Source organism: Giraffa tippelskirchi, chromosome 4 (assembly GCF_054371585.1).
Source record: "Giraffa tippelskirchi isolate mGirTip1 chromosome 4, T2T-mGirTip1v1.2.pri, whole genome shotgun sequence".
Lineage (NCBI taxonomy): Eukaryota > Metazoa > Chordata > Mammalia > Artiodactyla > Giraffidae > Giraffa > Giraffa tippelskirchi.
This window is the reverse complement of record NC_137278.1, coordinates 91,494,740-91,510,558: the sequence shown is the minus strand read 5'-3', so window position 1 is coordinate 91,510,558 and position 15,819 is coordinate 91,494,740. Positions and strand designations below refer to the sequence as shown.

The window sequence follows — 15,819 nt, the reverse complement described above, 5'->3', positions numbered from 1 at the left end:
TTTTTAATAGTATATCCATATGTAATTTTTGGCATATAATTCAGAATGAATTTGACAGTTTGTTTGGCATCTGTATTTATCAGGATGAGGTTTCTCAGCACTAGAAACCTCCTAGAAAATAGGAATAGGATTAATACTGAATGTTGTGCCATTTAATCAATAATTTGTTTATTCACACATACCTTAGCTAATTAAAAAAAGAACCCAATGTGCTCACCATTGAGATATATTTCTAATTAAATTTTATGCTTAATGTCAATAATTATCAAAATAAATAATATATATGTTGTTTTGATCAATTTATATGAACAATAATTTTTAAAATAGTTCAATCTAGATAACTCCTTAGAGCCTATGGTCGTAGGAAATTTTAAAATCTGATGACACATATTTTTGATGCAGAGAAATATGATAAGATAATCAATAAAAGACTGCTAACCAGAAAGTTCTATTACATTATGATAAAACTATGGGAAATTGAAATGGAAATATGAATTCAAGGAAAAAATGAATAATATTAATTTCCTTCTGTTGAAAAAAGAGCTTGCTCGTGTACTTTTAAAATTGAAAAATGAGAGTATCAAATTCCTGTGATATTAATATTTAGATTAATAAACATAATTAGATTATATTTTAAAGAGTGGTATTATAGTTTTATTTTAAAATATTGATATTTAAATATACTGGAAGTTATATATCCTTAACAACTACTTACACTTAGAATTTTAAAATCTAGATGTCAACATAATATATGATAGAGTATATCATTTTTCATATTCTTTTAGGGAGTACATGAAAAGAAATACTTAAAGGCTACTGGCCTCATTTATTCTCATTTCTTTCTTGAGTAGGTTTCTTATCTTCCTATCTAGATTACAAGTTCTCTTTGTGTAAAAATTATATCCTATTTCTTGTGTTTTCCCCAGAGATTCATGAAGAGGAGCAAGTAAGCAAAGTAACATGCTCATGAATTTTATGTGCGTTTGCAAACATTGCTCAATTCTGCTCTTTGGTCAGGAAAGTTTCTTCATCACAAATATAATTTCTCCCCACCCCACCCCCACCTGCTGTTGATGCTCAGCATTCCTTCAAATAGTGTCACAAATTCTAATTCCACATTTATTCAAAATATATATATTCTTAGGAGATGTAACATTGATCTAGAATCATATTAGATTAAACTACTTCCTGAGAACAAGTTTTTGTGAAGGAGAGTGAGGACAGTCAGATTTACATGTTGACTCCTTGACCTGATTGCAGACTAAGCCAAGTGTCTTTTCTTTACTGAAGTGACCCTGAGGGGCTTATTAGGTAGGACCTTATTGGAAAAGGTAAGTTTTCATTCCAATCCCTAGGAAAGGCAATGCCAAAGTATACTCAAAACTACCGCACAATGTTCAAAATTCTCCAAGCCAGGCTTCAACAATACGTGAACCGTGAACTTCCAGATGTTCAAGCTGGTTTTAGAAAAGGCAGAGGAACCAGAGATCAAATTGCCAACATCCACTGGATCATCGAAAAAGCAAGAGAGTTTCAGAAAAACATCTATTTCTGCTTTATTGACTATGCCAAAGCCTTTGACTGTGGATTACAATAAACTCTGGAAAATTCTGAAAGAGATGGGAATACCAGAGCGCCTGACCTGCCTCTTGTGAAATCTGTATGCAGGTCAGGAAGCAACAGTTAGAACTGGACTTGGAACAACAGACTGGTTCCAAACAGGAAAAGGAGTAAGTCAAGGCTGTATATTGTCACCCTGCTTATTTAACTTATATGCAGAGTACATCATGAGAAACTGGGCTGGCAGAAGCACAAGCTGGAATCAAGATTGCCGGGAGAAATATCAATAACCTCAGATATGCGGATGACACCACCTTTATGGCAGAAAGTGAAGAAGAACTAAAGAGCCTCTTGAAGAAAATGAAAGAGAAGAGTGAAAAACTTGACTTAAAGCTCAACATTCAGAAGACAAAGACCATGGCAAATGGTCCCATCACTTCATGGCAAATAGATAGGGAAACAGTGGAAACAGTGGCTGACTTTATTTTTCTGGGCTCCAAAATCACTGCAGATGGTGACTGCAGCCATGAAATTAAAAGATGCTTACTCCTTGGAAGAAAAGTTATGACCAACCTAGACACCATATTAAAAAGCAGAGACATTACTTTGCCAACAAAGGTCCGTCCAGTTAAGGCTATAGTTTTTCCAGTAGTCATGTACGGATGTGAGAGTTGGACTATAAAGAAAGCTGAGCACCGAAGAATTGATGCTTTTGAACTGTGGTGTTGGAGAAGACTCTTGAGAGTCCCTTGGACTGCAACGAGATCCAACCAGTCCTTCCTAAAGGAAATCAGTCCTGAATATTCATTGGAAGAACTGATGCTGAAGCTGAAACTCCAATACTTTGGCCACCTGATGCAAAGAGCTGACTCATTGGAAAAGACCCTGATGCTGGGAAGGATTGAAGGCAGGAGGAGAAAGGGACGACAGAGGATGAAATGGTTGTATGGCATCACCGACTCAATGGACATGAGTTTGAGTAAACTCCGGGAGTTGGTGATGAACAGGGAGGCCTGGCGTGCTGCAGTCCATGAGGTCACAAAGAGTCAGACATGACTGAGCGACTTAACTATCAGTTTTAAATGATCAACTACATCAAAATCCTCATTTCTGGTAAAATATCACTCTTGAATAGAGTGCCTCCCAGTTCCTAGACTGACTGAGAAATGAAGAGTGACACAATTTAAGAGTGACACTACTAGGCCTCCAATTTGCAATAAAACTGAGAAGTCACAACTGTACCTTCTGTTGGGTGAGGAATGAGTTAAAACACATTTTCTGTTTCTAGTAACTCGACATAATCAATGCCTTTTGGCTGCAAATTTTCCTTCCTTTGGTCTGAGGAAGGTTTTAGTGCAGTGCCGAGAATGGAATATGCATTCCGTAGGTCTTGGTCAAATAAATGGATTTTCAGGAAGGGAAAAGTACTCTTAAGGAATAATTGATAATAAATTAGACTTCCAATTAATCTATAACCTGGTTCATTAAAGATTTTCACCCTTGATTCATTTTTCTTTGCAGCAAGTGAAAGGGAACTTTGCTAGGCTGCAGGCCTGCATCTCAGAACTCCGCATACTGCAAAGAGAAGGTTGTTTCAGACCACAAAGCATTTCCCTGCAGCTGGCAATAAAGGATGGGCTCCAGCAGTTCAAACAGTACAGCAGACATGTGAGCACAGGTGCAGCTCTGACCTACAGTTCCCTGGAGGTAAGAGATGCTGGCCTTAGGACACTAAGCCTTCTTCCCATTTAAGTCCATCTAAATCCTTCATTATTTGCCATCCTTCTATTGTTCTCTGTTTCATTCACATTGAAGGTCATGACTAGGTACTCCATCGGGTGTGTGAGTTAGTTAAAATACATTCAGTCTCTGTAATATCAGGCATCAAACAAATGAGTTTAAAAATAATTATGCTTTCATCCACATGCTTATTCACCAATCAAAATGTCTAAGCACAAAAGGAAATTGCATATGTTTAATACTTGCCTTCCAGAGTTTAATGTTCAGCCTGGATTCAGATTGAGCAAGGAGAGACATCCAATGGAAGTACCACTGAGAAAAGAGCATATAAGCTCTGTGATATTTAGTACACATCTAACAAGTGGAATTTAAAGATTCTGTTTCCTTTGCTTCTTCATGAAATCAAAGCACTTTGAGCAAGAGGGATACTGCCTGTGATTCAAGCAATCTTGAAAGCTGAAACACAGTGGGGGACTTCCCTGGCAGTCCAGTTGTTGAGACTCCGTGCTCCCAATGCAGGTGGTGTGGATTCAGTCCCTGGCTGGGGAATTAATATCCTACATGCTGTGGCATGGCCAAAAAAAAAAAAAATTGAAACAAGGATGGCTTCTCACTAGTCACTTTCTGGGATAGATTCAGTTTGTTTGGAAGGGTGCTGTGATGATCTATCCCACCAGAATGTGTCAAATAAAACTTGATTTGCAAGTTACAATTAAATCCTCTTCTTTGCCCTAAGACGCTACTACCAATTTCTTTCGATGTTATCCTCTAGATCTAACCTGTTACATTCTTCACTCTGTACAGCAGCGAAAGTAGGCACAATGATTCTTTGATTTATTTCCAGATTACTGTTCTGACTTCACAGCCTGGAAAAGAGGTGGTCAAACAGTTGGAGGAAGGATTGAAAGATACAGACCTAGCCAGGATCGGGAAGCTTCAGGTGGTTGAAATCACAAAGGGAGTTCTAGAATGTATGAACTCAGCATCCCCTGTTGAAGAGCCCAGCAATGAGGGTAAGGATTAAATGAAAAGATTAAAAGAATGGTTAGAATTTTAATGAGTAGTCTTTTACAGCTGAGGAAGATTATTTTCCATTATTAAATGAAATAAAGCAAACAGATTTCACTGTGGTCCAGAAAAGTGTTTCTATGTGGTAGAGTTTGATTTTTTAATCTTATTTTTAATTTTAGAAGCAATATATATTAATGTAAAATCTGAAACATTACAGGTAAAGAAAGTAAAAATTCCTTCTTCCTCAAGAGATTGTGGTATCCTTTGTAATGTTCTAATAAATAGATATATAGATAGAAATACTTTATATTTTAATGGGCTCATGACATACATAGTATTCTGTAATCCTCTGTGTGTTGTACAGCTGTCTATGCTAGTATCTGTAGACATGCTTTATTTTTTACTGGATACATGATGTTTTTTACTTTCTGGTTGGATGATAGTTTGTTTGTTTAATTGCTTATTAGTGAATAATTTGGTTTATTACATTTTGCTGTATGAAGAGACTTACATGCAAGGCTGGCTTCATTGGGCCTGTGACCAGTACAGTCATACAAGGCCCTGCATTCTAAAAGGCCCTACGCTTAGAATTTAATACTTTTGAGTAACTGTGTTAAAATGCTTGATAATTTTATTTTTGAATTTGTGCTTTGTAAGTGAAGTTTGATGGAACAATGGAACATGTGCCAAGGGATTATATTCTTGGTTCATATGTGCCCTGCCTACCTCCTGCCTCCCCAGAATGGGTTCTCAGTCACTAGCTTTCCAGTCCTGATGGTCCTAGACTGCCTACCCCTACCAGTCACTGCTGGCACCAGATCCTACACTTCTCAGAAGAGAAAATATTTAAACTGAGTTTTAAAATACAAGTAGGAATTAACAAAGCAGAGGAGAGGAATGGGAGACTCAAAAAGGAGACCAGGGGCATGAGAAAGCAAGATAAATCATCTTTCAGAAATAAACCCATGGTTCCATGTCAGGAGCCTATCGGGCAGAGGCAGGAGTAAGGCTCTAGAGGTAGGCAAAGGTTAGATGAAGAAAGGCCACATATGCCATGCACCCATTCTGAGACATTTGGATTTAATGCTGAAGCATTGGAAATTTATGAAAAGATTTTTGTCAGAAAGTCAAATAGAGATTCTCTAATTATGGAATTTAAGATTTTAACTGATTTTAGTTTATCCAAAACTCAAGTTAAATTCACCCTCCAGCAGTTCTTTCTAGTTATATTGGCTTTCTCCAAGGTTATACACACCTGGAGGTGCTCACTGTTCTGATACCGTTGATCTCTTCCTGGTACCACAAAAATAACCTCACTCTTCACTTCACACCCTAATTGGGTCAGGGAGTTGGTAGCTAAGGGTGTGTTTCCCATCGAATTCTGACCCATGTGGATCCTCCCAGCATCATGGACCTCTGACATTGTGCCAGTTGGGGAAGGAGAGTAACCGGCCTTGCTGTGTGGTATATGATATCTTACCTACTATACACACTCTGCTTTTCCCAAGCCAGTCTCCTCACTGACTATCCTACTTACATCCCTCCACTTGTAGTAATCTTTTCCTCTGAATTTCCTCTTCTTTCCTCTGAATTCCTCCCCCTATCCTCTTACAGCCGAATCCTCTTCATCCTTTAAGGCCTAATTCAGGTTCATGACTACTGTATTGATTTTCCTCTTCTTAGAACAACTACATAGCTTGTGGTCTGCACAATACAAGTTAGCACTTAATTATATACCATATAGAATTATTTATCATTGCTTTATTGTGCTTCCCTAGTAGCTCAGATGATAAAGATTACGCCTGCAATGCAGGAGACCCCGTTTCAATTCCTGGGTCAGGAAGACCACCTGGAGAAGGGATAGGCTACCCACTCCAGTATTCTTGGGCTTCCCTAGTGGCTCAGCTGGTAAAGAATCCACCTGCAATGCGGGAGACCTGGGTTCAATCCCTGTGTTGGGAATATCCCCTGGAGAAGGGAAAGGCTACCCACTCCAGTATTTTGGCATGGAGAATTTCATGGACTGTGTAGTCCATAGGGTCGCAAAGAGTCGAACACGACTGAGTGACTTTCGCTTTCTTTCTTTCTATTGTGTGATAATTTTGTCTTCTCACCTAAACTGTAAACTACTTGATTTTTTAATCTGCATTAAATCTTAAGCTTTAAGCCTTGGCATTACAAATTTATCTTACTTACTAATGTGCCCTACTCTGTAAGCATCTCCTAGATTAGCAGTAAATATTTGTTAAATGAACTGATGACTGTGATACCTGTGGAGCCTGTTCTTGCTCTGCCCAGCATCCCCTGCATCCCCTTTCTCTAGTGACACCTCTACTTTCCTAATCATAGAGTGGGCCATAACCCAGGTAAGGCAATCATACTTCTCCAGGCCAATAATCTAAGAGTCCCTCCCAGTGGGTTCTCAGACTGAATCTGTGAGAGAGAAGCTCCTTTTATTTCTCTTTGGCCATGAACAGATCAGGTAAGGACTATGTCCTTTTCTCCCTTCAATGACTAGAGAAAGGGGATACAGATCTCTCCAATCTTATACAAACTCGTCTAGAAATTAAAAAAGAAAGAAAGAAAGAAAAATGCACTCCTCCTAGTCATGATAGAAAGCCAAACAAGAACAATGGCAGCTGGATGGGAAGGGAGTTTGGGGGAGAATGGATACATGTTTCTGTATGGCTGAGTTCCTTAGCTGTTCACCCGAAACTCACAACATTGTTGATTGACTATACCCCAATACAAAATAAGAAGTTTAAAAAAAAAGAAAATTGTAAGCCAATCCACTCATGAAAATAAGTAAAACCATCTTAAATAATCTAATCATATCTAAAAAGATAATGCAGAGCTGATCAAGTTGAGTTTATCCTTGTAATGCAAGGTGATTTTGCATTAGAAATACATAAATATAAATTTAACCAAGGAGGAAAAAATTTATACTCTGAAAACTATAAGACATTCATGAAGAAGATTAAAGATGATACAAATAAATGGAAAGATATCCTGTGATCATGGATTAGAAGAATTAACATTGTTAAACTATCCATACTGCCCAAAGCAATCTATACATTTAATGCAATCAGTATCAAGATACCCATGACATTTTTCACAAAACTAGAAAAAATAATCTTAAAACTTGTATGGAACCACAAAAGACACCAAATAGCCAAAGCAATCTTGAGAAAAAAGAAAAAAACTAGAGGTATCACACTCCCTTACATCAGACTATACTACAAAGCTACAGTAATCAAAAAAGTATGGTTCTGGCACAAAAACAGACACATAGATCAATGGAACAGAATAGAGAGCCCAGAAATAAACCCACGTACTTACGGTCAGTTAATCTACAACAAAGAAGGAAAAATACATGTTGGAGAAAAGACACTATCTTCAATAACTGGTATTGGAAAAACAGCACAGCTATGCATAAAAGAATTAAATTAGAACATCTTCTCACACCATATACAAAAATAAACTCAAAATGAATTAAAAACCTAAATGTAAAACTGGAAGCCATGAAACTCCTAGAAGAAAATATAGGTAAAACAATTTGACATAAATCATAGCAATATTTTTTAGATCTATCTCTTAAAGTAATGGAAACAAAAGCAAAAATAAATAAATGGGATGTACTTAAACTTAAGAGCTTTTGCACAGTGAAAGAAACCATCAACAAGATGAAAAGACAGCCTACTAAATGGGAGGGGATATTTACAAATGATATCGTTTGATAAGGGATTAATATCCAAACTATATAAAGAGCTCATATAACTGAAAATCAAAAAAAAAAAATTACAAATGGGCAGAAGACCTGAATAGAAATTTTTTCCAAAGAAGACATATAGATGGTCAACAGGCACATAAAAGGATGCTCAGCATCACTAATTATCAGGAAATGCAAATCAAAACCACAATGAGCTATCACCTCACACCTATCAGAATAGCTATCATCAAAAGATAACAAATAATAAATGCTGGCAAGGATATGGAGAAAGGGAACTCTAGTACACTGTCGGTGGAAATGTAAATTGATGTAGCTACTATGGAAAACAGTATGGAAGTTCCTCAAAAAATTGCAAATAAAACTAACACAAGAGGATGTAGAGTTGGCGGTACCTGACAGCGCATCTGACGCGAAGCTGGATGGGGTAGAGAGTAGGGGATGGTAGTGACGGGTGGTGGGAGAAGGAGGAGGCAGTGGTGAATCACTTATAAATGACTCCAAAGCAGGACCTGGAGCCTAAATTCCAGGAGAATAATGGTCATTCATGACGAAGAGGGAAAGGCCTGAGACATGGAATCAGTGATTGCAACCCTTCAATGTGAGTCAGCGGGCCCTGAGAAAGGGGAATGCCTGCCACCTGGCCTTTATTCAACTGCAGCCACTCCAACCACTCCCTATGGTGAACCTAGAGGAAACTCTGAGAATGCAGGATTACAGGCCCCAGTTAGCTAAGATGCCCCGTGACCTACAACCAGAGGATTATACATTCTGAAAAAGACAGTTCAAAGGACTGTCTCAAACCTGAACAGAAAGACCCTTATCAGATGACACAGATTTATATCATGATAAAAATGATGTGCAGAGAAAACCCATGCCCCCAAAGAAATTACAGCCACTCCTCCAAACAGATCCAGCAGGAATAACCACAGAAGTCACCCTGGGGCCCCTTAATAGAACAGGGCGAGAGAGCTCCATGACCCCAGCTAGGTAGGGTCTACGAGTCCTGTGTCAGCATTAAAGAAGTTACAGAAGACTGAACATCTGTCCCTCATTACCCCAATAAAGATTTCTTAGAGTTCACATCTCAAGGAAAATTTGAAGTAGGAGATAGATGGGTCCCTGGGCTGAACAGCTGGTGATTTTCAAATGGAGCAAAACTGAAGTTTGTCTTCAGCCAGACAAGAATGACACGTTTCCCTTCCTCCATTGATATGGAGGGAATAAACTGATGGGGGAATTTGTTGCAGTGAAAAGGAAAAAAGAGGAATGAGTTTTTCTTTTTCACTTCTCTGAGAGCAAAGAAGATAAAGAGAACAGTGAGCAGGCCTGAACATTCCTAGTTTATTTTACTTTAACTGCTCCTAATTCTGCATGTCTGTAACTAAGTTTGCTTTTCTGCCCCCTAACTCTGCAGAGCTACACTTCACTTGACTCTATGCTAAATACATCCTCTCTCTGGTGTTTACCTTTACAACAGCTTTCCTCTTGTAGTTATGTGTCAGAAAGAAGGCCTCAGAGCCACCAAACTGCCAGATGCAGTTACTGGGTTACTGACACCAGTTTATGACTGTCTTTGAAACAATGCAAGAGGAAGAAATCAAGATCCTATCACCTTTGTTCCCTCATCACCTACTGCTGACTGTGAGCACTTACCTTAGGGGCACAGTTCTTGAGGCAGGAGCATACTGTGTTCCCCTCTCCACCAGCTGAGAAATAAAAGCCACCATTCTATTTCTCCCAAAAGAAAAAACTAACACAACATTGTAAAGTAACTGTACCTTAATAAAAAATTAAAAATAGAATTACCGTATGATCCAGCTGTTCCACTCCTGGGTATATATCTGAAGAACACAAAAACACTAATTTGAAAAGATGTGTGCACCCCAATCTTCATAGCAACATTATTTTCAAAAGTTGCTTATGGAAGCAATTTGTGTCCATCACCAAATGAATGGATAAAGGAGATGTGGTATATATATACAGTGGAATATTACTCAGCCATAAAAATGATTGAAATTTTGCATTTGCGCAACATGGATGGACCTAGAAGATATTATGCTAGTGAAGTAAGTCAGACAAAGACAAATACTATACATTAGCACTTACATGTGAAATCTAAAAAAGTAAATGAATGAGTATAATAAAACAGAAACAGACTTATACAGAGAATAAATTAGTGGTTACCAGTGGGGAGAGGGCTTGAGGGGGAAGGAAGATAGGGGAAAGGGATTAAGAGGTACAAACTCCCATTATTAAAGTACAAGGATATAATGTCCAGCACAGGGAAATAGCCAATATTTTTATAGAATATAATCTAGAAATAGAATATAATCTAGAAAAATATTGAATTACTATGTTGTAAACCTGAAATGAATATAACATTGTAAGTCAATTATGTGTGTGCTTGTACGCTCAGTTGCATCTGACTCTTTGTGACCCCAAAGACTATAGCCCACCAGGCTCCTCTGTCCATGGAATTTTCCAAGCAAGAATATGAAGTGGGTCACCATTTCCTATTCCAGGGGATCTTCCCGACCCAGAGATCAAACCCACATTTCTGTGTCTCCTGCATTGTCAGGCAGATTCTTTAACACTGATGCCACCTGGGAAACTATACTTCAATAAAAAGGAAAAAAATGTATAAATATAATTTACCACATCAACAAATAAAGGTAAAAATTGTGTTATCTTAATAGACACAGAAAAAAGCATATGATAAAATAAACATCCATTCATCATTTAAGGAAAAAATCTTAGTAAACCAGGGATAGAAAATAACTTCTGTAACTTGGCAATAATGTTTCCATTAAAAATGTACAATACAGTCCTTACTGGTGAAGTGTTAGAAGGATCACCTTCACGCCTCTGCATGAAGCACCCTATGAACAAGTGAAACTAGAAGAAACACAGAGGAAAAGGAAAAAAAAAAGTGGCTGAGATGGCAGAGTAGAAAGACCCTGAGCTCACCTCCTCTTGCAAGCATAACAAAATCACAACTATCTGTAGAGTAGCCATCAATGAAAAAGACCAGAACCTACCAGAAAAGGTCTTCTACAATTAAAGACATAAAGAGACCACAATCAGATGACTAGCAGGGACAGACTTGCCATGTAATCAAGTCTCATACACACTGGGTGAGCAACCCACAAAATAGAGAATAATTATATTGCAGAGGTTCTTCCACAGGAGTGAGAGTTCTAAGCCCCACGTCAGGCTCCCTGGCCTGGGCTGCTCCAGAAATATAAGCCGCAGAGCACCTGGTTTTGCAGGTTCAGTTCGGTTCTGTTCAGTCGCTCAGTTGTGGCCAACTCTTTGCGACCACATGGACTGAAGCACGCCAGGCTTCCCTGTCCATCACCAACTCCCAGAGCTTGCTCAAACTCATATCCATACAGTCGGTGATGCCATCCAACCACCTCTTCCTCTGTCATCCCCTTTTCCTCCGGCCTTCAAACTTTTCCAGCATCAGAATCTTTTCTAATGAGTCAGTTCTACGAATCAGGTGGCTGAAGTATTGGAGCTTCAGCTTCAGCATCAGTCCTTCCAATGAACACCCAGGGCTGATCTCCTTTAGGATGGACTGGTTGGATCTCCTTGCAGTTCAAGGGACTCTCAAGAGCCTTCACCAACACCACAATTCAAAAGCATCAATTCTTCAGCGCTCAGCTTTCTTTATGGTACAACTCACACGACTACTGGAAAAACCATAGCTTTGACTAGACAGACCTTGGTTGGCAAAGTAGTATCTCAGCTTTTTTAATATGCTGTCTAGGTTTGTCATAGCTTTTCTTTCAAGGAGCAAACGTCTTTTAATTTCATGGCTGCTGTCACCATCTGCAGTGATTTTGGAGCCCAAGAAAATAAAGTCTGTCACTGTTTCCATTGTTTCCCCATGTATTTGTCATGAAGTGATGGGACTGGATGCCATTATTTTCGTTTTCTGAATGTTGAGTTTCAAGCCAACTTTTTCACTCTTCTCTTTCACTTTCATCAAGAGGCTGTTTAATTCCTCTCGCTTTGCAGGTTAGCAGGGCTTAATTTCAGGAATCCCAAGGACTGAGGGAAATAGAGACTTCATTCTTAAAGGACACACACAAAATGTCACACACACCTGGACCCAAGGCAAAAATAGTAATTTGATAGAAGCCTGGGCTAGACCTAGCTGCCAGTCTTGGAGAGTCTCCCAGAGAGATGAGGGGTGACTGCCACTCACCCTGGGGACATAGGCACTGGCAGCAGTCATATTTAGGATCTTTCTACTGTATAGACATTGGTCCAGGCAGGCACCATGGTGGTGTCTTCCTCCTAGCTCATTCACACCAAGACCTGGCCCCACCCAACAACTTGGCACCAATTCTGGTACATCTCAGACCAAACTGGGTGGACCAAACTGGGTGGGGACATAGCCTCACCAATCAGTAGACAGGCTGCCTAAAGACTTCCTGAGCCCACAGCTGCCTCTAGATATGCCTCTAGACACAACCCTGTCCACCAGAGGGCCAAGACCCAGCTCAGCTCACCAGTGAGCAGTCACCCGCCCTATCCTCCAGGAAGCTTGCAGTAGCCTCTAGACCAGCCTCACCCACAGAGGGCAGACACTAAAGGCGAGAACACCACAATTGTGCAGACTGCAGACCCAGCCCACCCACAGCAGGCTAAACCTTACCCTAGGATCAGCTGGGCCCTGGCCCTGCCTACTAGCAGGCCAGCATAAGCTTTTGGACATTCTAGACCCCATCCCCAACGGTATCAGAAATGTCTCCCCTGCTCTGACCCCAGCAATCTGATACCAACTCTGGGATCCCTGGGCTGAGCAGCTAGACTCCAGGACCCAGCTCTGCCTTGCAATAGTCCAGCACTAACCACAAACCTGGCTTCATCCACCAGTGTGCAGGCAACATCCCTGGAGTCTTCTGGACCCTGACTCTATCCACCAGAGGGCCAGCACTAGCCCCAGGGCCCCCAGGGGTTCGGCATTTAGCCACCTTGTGACCAGGCTCTGCTAACCAGCACCTAGTAGCATCCACACAAGGCAAGGCCTGGCAACCAACCTGGCTAGGGGCTAACTTAGCCTACCAGAATGCTCACATAGTCAGCCCACCACAACAGAAGGACCCCTCATGGAGGGAACCCCTCGAGCATATAACTTGGGTAACAAGAGGGATGTGTACCGAGGGGATGCATAGAATATCTCCAACAGAAGGCCACTTCTCCAGGATCAAGGAAAGTAACCTACTACATACATAAAAGTACAAATAACAGCTTGAATAAAATGAGGCAATGGAGGAACATGTTCCAGACAAAGGAACATAATAAAATCCCAGAAGAACTAAGTGAAGTAAAGATAGGCAATCTACCCAAGAGAGAGTTCAGAGTTGTTTTTTGTTTTTTTTAAAATACAATCAAAGAAATCAGGAGAAGAATGGATGTATGGAAAGAGAAGTTGGAAGTTTTTAATAAAGAGTTAGAAAATATAAAGAACAACCAAACAGATGAAGAATACAATAACTGAAATGAAAAATACACTAGGAGGAATCAATAGTAGACTGAATGTTTCAGAGGAATGAATCGGTAATCTGGAAGACAGGGTAGTGGAAATCACTGCCACTGAACAGAAAAAAGATTGAAAGAAAGTTTGAAAGATTGAAAAGGGCAGTTGGAAAGACCTCTGGTACAATATCAGGTGCACTAATATTTGCACTATAGTGGTCCCAGAAGGAGAAGAGGGAGAGAAGGGCTGAGAATATATTTCAAAACATAATAGCTGAAAACTTCCCTAACCTGGGAAAGGAAACAGTCATTCAAAGCCCAGGAAGTAGAGAGAGTCCCATACAAGGTTAACCCATAGAGGAGCACACCAAGGAACGTTGTAATTAAAATGACAAAAGTTACAAATAGAGAACATTAAAGAGGAGTAAGGGAAAAGCAACAAATAACATACAAAGAAATTTCCATATGGCTATCTGCTGATTTTTCAGCAGAAACTCTTCAGGCCAGAACAGGGTGGCACAATATATTTAAAGTGATGAAAAGGAAAAAACTGTAACCAAGAATATTCTACCCAGAAAGATTGCCTTCAAAAATCAGGAATAAGACATGGAGGCCCCATTACTGCTTTGATTCAGCATAGTTAATCATAGTGGTTTCCCAGATGGTGTTAATGGTAAAGAACCCGCCTGCCAATGCCTGATATGTAAGAGACGTGTCAATACCTGAGTAGAGAAGATCCCCTGGAGAAGGGTATGGCAACCCATTCCAGGATTCCTGCCTGGAGAATCCCATGGACAGAGGAGCCTGGCAGGGTACAGTGCATAGCTGGACACAACCGAAGCGACGTAGCACACAGGCATGCAGTTGTCATCAGTTCAGTTCAGTTCAGTCGCTCAGTCATGTCCGACTCTTTGCGACCCCATGAATCGCAGCACGCTAGGCCTCCCTCTCCATCACCAACTCCCGGAACCTACTCAAACTCATGTCCATCAGGTCGTTGATGCCATCCAGCCATCTCATCCTCTGTCATCCCCTTCTCCTCCTGCCCCCAGTCCTTCCCAGCATCAGGGTCTTTTCCAATGAGTCAACTCTTCTCATGAGGTGGCCAAAGTATTGGAGTTCAAGCTTCAACATCAGTCCTTCCAGTGAACACCCAGGACTGATCTCCTTTAGGATGGACTAGTTGGATCTCCTTGCAGTCCAAGGGACTCTCAAGAGCCTTCTCCAACACCACAGTTCAAAAGCATCAATTCTTTGGCACTCAGCTTTCTTCACAGTCCAACTCTCATATCCATACATGACTACTGGAAAAACCATAGCCTTGACTAGACAGACCTTTGTTGGCAAAGTAATGTCTCTGCTTTTTAATATGCTATCTAGGTTGGTCATAACTTTCTTTCTAGGGAGTAAGAGTCTTTTAATTGCATGGCTGCAATCACCATCTGCAGTGATTTTGGAGCCCAAAAAAAATAAAGTCTGACACTGTTTCCCCATTTGTTTCCCATGAAGTGATGGGACCAGATGCCATGATCTTAGTTTTCTGAATGTTGAGCTTTAAGCCAACTTGTTCACTCTCCTCTCTCACTTTCATCAAGAGGCTTTTTAGTTCCTCTTCACTTTCTGCCATAAGGGTGGTGTCATCTGCATATCTGAGGTTATTGATATTTCTCCCGGCAATCTTGATTCCAGCTTGTGCTTCTGCCAGCCCAGCATTTCTCATGATGTACTCTGCATATAAGTTAAATAAGCAGGGTGACAATATACAGCCTTGACGTACTCCTTTTCCTATTTGGAACCAGTCTGTTGTTCCATGTCCAGTTCTAACTGTTGCTTCCTGACCTGCATACAGGTTTCTCAAGAGACAGGTCAGGTGGTCTGGTACTCCCATCTCTTTCAGAATTTTCCACAGTTTATTGTGATCCACACAGTCAAAGGCTTTGGCATAGTCAATAAAGCAGAAATAGATGTTTTTCTGAAACTCTCTTGCTTTTTCGATGATCCAGCGGATATTGGCAATTTGATCTCTGGTTCCTCTGCCTTTTCTAAAACCAGCTTGAACATCTGGAAGTTCACGGTTCACGTATTGCTGAAGCCTGGCTTGGAGAATTTTGAGCATTACTTTACTAGCGTGTGAGATGAGTGCAATTGTGCAGTAGTTTGAGCATTCTTTGGCATTGCCTTTCTTTGGGATTGGAATGAAAACTGACCTTTTCCAGTCCTGTGGCTACTGCTGAGTTTTCCAGATCTACAACCTAGCAGTTGCATCCCTAGAAGAATGCCTTCAGAAA

The 15,819-nt window shown here is 40.3% G+C and overlaps 2 protein-coding genes across 7 annotated transcripts in view; one reads left to right on the top strand and one right to left on the bottom strand.

Annotated features, from left to right (window-relative positions):
- Window positions 1-4,254, bottom strand: part of SEMA4F (ssemaphorin 4F) — a 58,130-nt gene extending 53,876 nt beyond the window's left edge. For 2 of the 4 annotated variants that reach the window (XM_081595826.1, XM_081595828.1), the window contains exon 1: window positions 3,547-4,254. Coding sequence is in view for 1 of the 4 variants with exons in the window: in XM_081595816.1 (XP_081451942.1) it covers window positions 3,547-3,654 (108 nt within the window). In the remaining 3 variants the exon portion in view is untranslated. The remainder of the gene's footprint in view (window positions 1-3,546) is intronic. The other 2 variants (XM_081595827.1, XM_081595816.1) reach the window with 2 other exon arrangements.
- Window positions 1-15,819, top strand: part of M1AP (meiosis 1 associated protein) — an 87,552-nt gene that overhangs the window by 26,207 nt on the left and 45,526 nt on the right. For all 3 annotated transcript variants that reach the window (XM_081595849.1, XM_081595848.1, XM_081595847.1), the window contains exons 3-4: window positions 3,082-3,267; window positions 4,145-4,313. In XM_081595849.1, coding sequence (XP_081451975.1) covers window positions 3,082-3,267; window positions 4,145-4,313 — 355 coding nt within the window. The remainder of the gene's footprint in view (window positions 1-3,081; window positions 3,268-4,144; window positions 4,314-15,819) is intronic.